Below are 1,327 nucleotides of genomic sequence, written 5' to 3' on the forward strand. Positions count from 1 at the left end.
TCATATATTAATGGTCCATTCCTTCTTCATTTTTTTTAGTTTTTTCCTTAAATATTGATTTTTAAGTCGATTCCGAAATCCAGATAACGAATACTAATATAAAATGTTAAGAAACGTATGATTTGTTTATTAGTGTTTCCACATATATAATAAAAATATTTTTTAAATTTCTTATTATTACCTTATAATAAATTCCTATAAAAAGTATTATTGTACCAAAAATCAATAAAAGTATATAAAAATTGTTTTCTATCAAGAAAATTAATGATGGAAATCCATATATTGGCATATAAATCTTTGTTTTTATCGATGGCAAGGATGAACTATCGTTATTTTTCTTTTTTAAATTATCATAATCATTTGATAAAGTATATAAAATAGATAATATTTTACGATATAAACCATTTTTACTAATATTAGGATCTTTGATAGTTTCTTCATATCTTTCAACAAACGTATTTGCAGCTTTCTTACATTGATCGCAATTTGGGTCGTGTCCATCATCGTTAAAATACATACTACATAATGATGTTAATGCATCATATAATTTAGATATAATGCTCTTATCCATACTTAAAAAATAATCATTTTTATCTATAATATCCTTATAATTTTTATAAGCAGTAACACCTTCTATATTATTTTTATACTGGTCGCCATTTTTTATATGTTTAGTATAAAATTTATTTAGACTGTTGTTTTCTCGACTTTGGGTTTGTATTAACATATAACTTAACCATATCATAATGTATTCAACAATATTGACGTTACTTTTTGCAACAGAATTATCCTTAAAGAATTGATCAAAAAAATATAAACATGCAGCACTAATTTTATCGATTTCCTCTTTACATGTTCCATCAGTACAATACATTGTGAAATCTCTATCATCTTTAAAATTATATTTTCCATCCTTCGAATCATATTCTAAATTCTTCGTTATATACTGGAAGACACTACACTAAAAAAATTTATTTTAAATTATTAGAAATGTGCATTATTGAAAATTTTATTAAAATAAAGTTTAATGATATTTATATGTAATACAATATAAAAAAAATGTAAAGGAAACTATTATTATTAAAAAATCCATATACCATATACCTATCCATTGTGATGAAATTTTATTTTTGATTTATAAATTGAGTAAAAGCATGCTGTTTTATATACACTGCATCAAATATGTGACGAAATAATTTAACCTTATATATAACAACTGTCTGTAGTTAAGTATATTAAAAGTTTTTCAATAATTAATATAAAATAATATTATTACTAAAGAAATGCTGCATTCCTGGTTTGTGATAATTAGCTAATTCACCTTAAA

At 22.4% G+C, this 1,327-nt stretch overlaps 1 protein-coding gene across 1 annotated transcript; it reads right to left on the bottom strand.

Moving 5' to 3' along the window:
• Window positions 1-1,112, bottom strand: PY17X_1000019 (PIR protein; the record flags this gene model as incomplete). Its single annotated transcript, XM_022955697.2, has 3 exons — window positions 1-93; window positions 182-961; window positions 1,098-1,112. 3 exons carry the CDS (start codon window positions 1,110-1,112, stop codon window positions 1-3), a joined length of 888 nt encoding a protein of 295 aa, XP_022810801.2.
• Between the last annotated feature and the right edge of the window lie 215 nt (window positions 1,113-1,327).

Source organism: Plasmodium yoelii (genome assembly GCF_900002385.2).
Source record: "Plasmodium yoelii strain 17X genome assembly, chromosome: 10".
NCBI lineage: Eukaryota > Apicomplexa > Aconoidasida > Haemosporida > Plasmodiidae > Plasmodium > Plasmodium yoelii.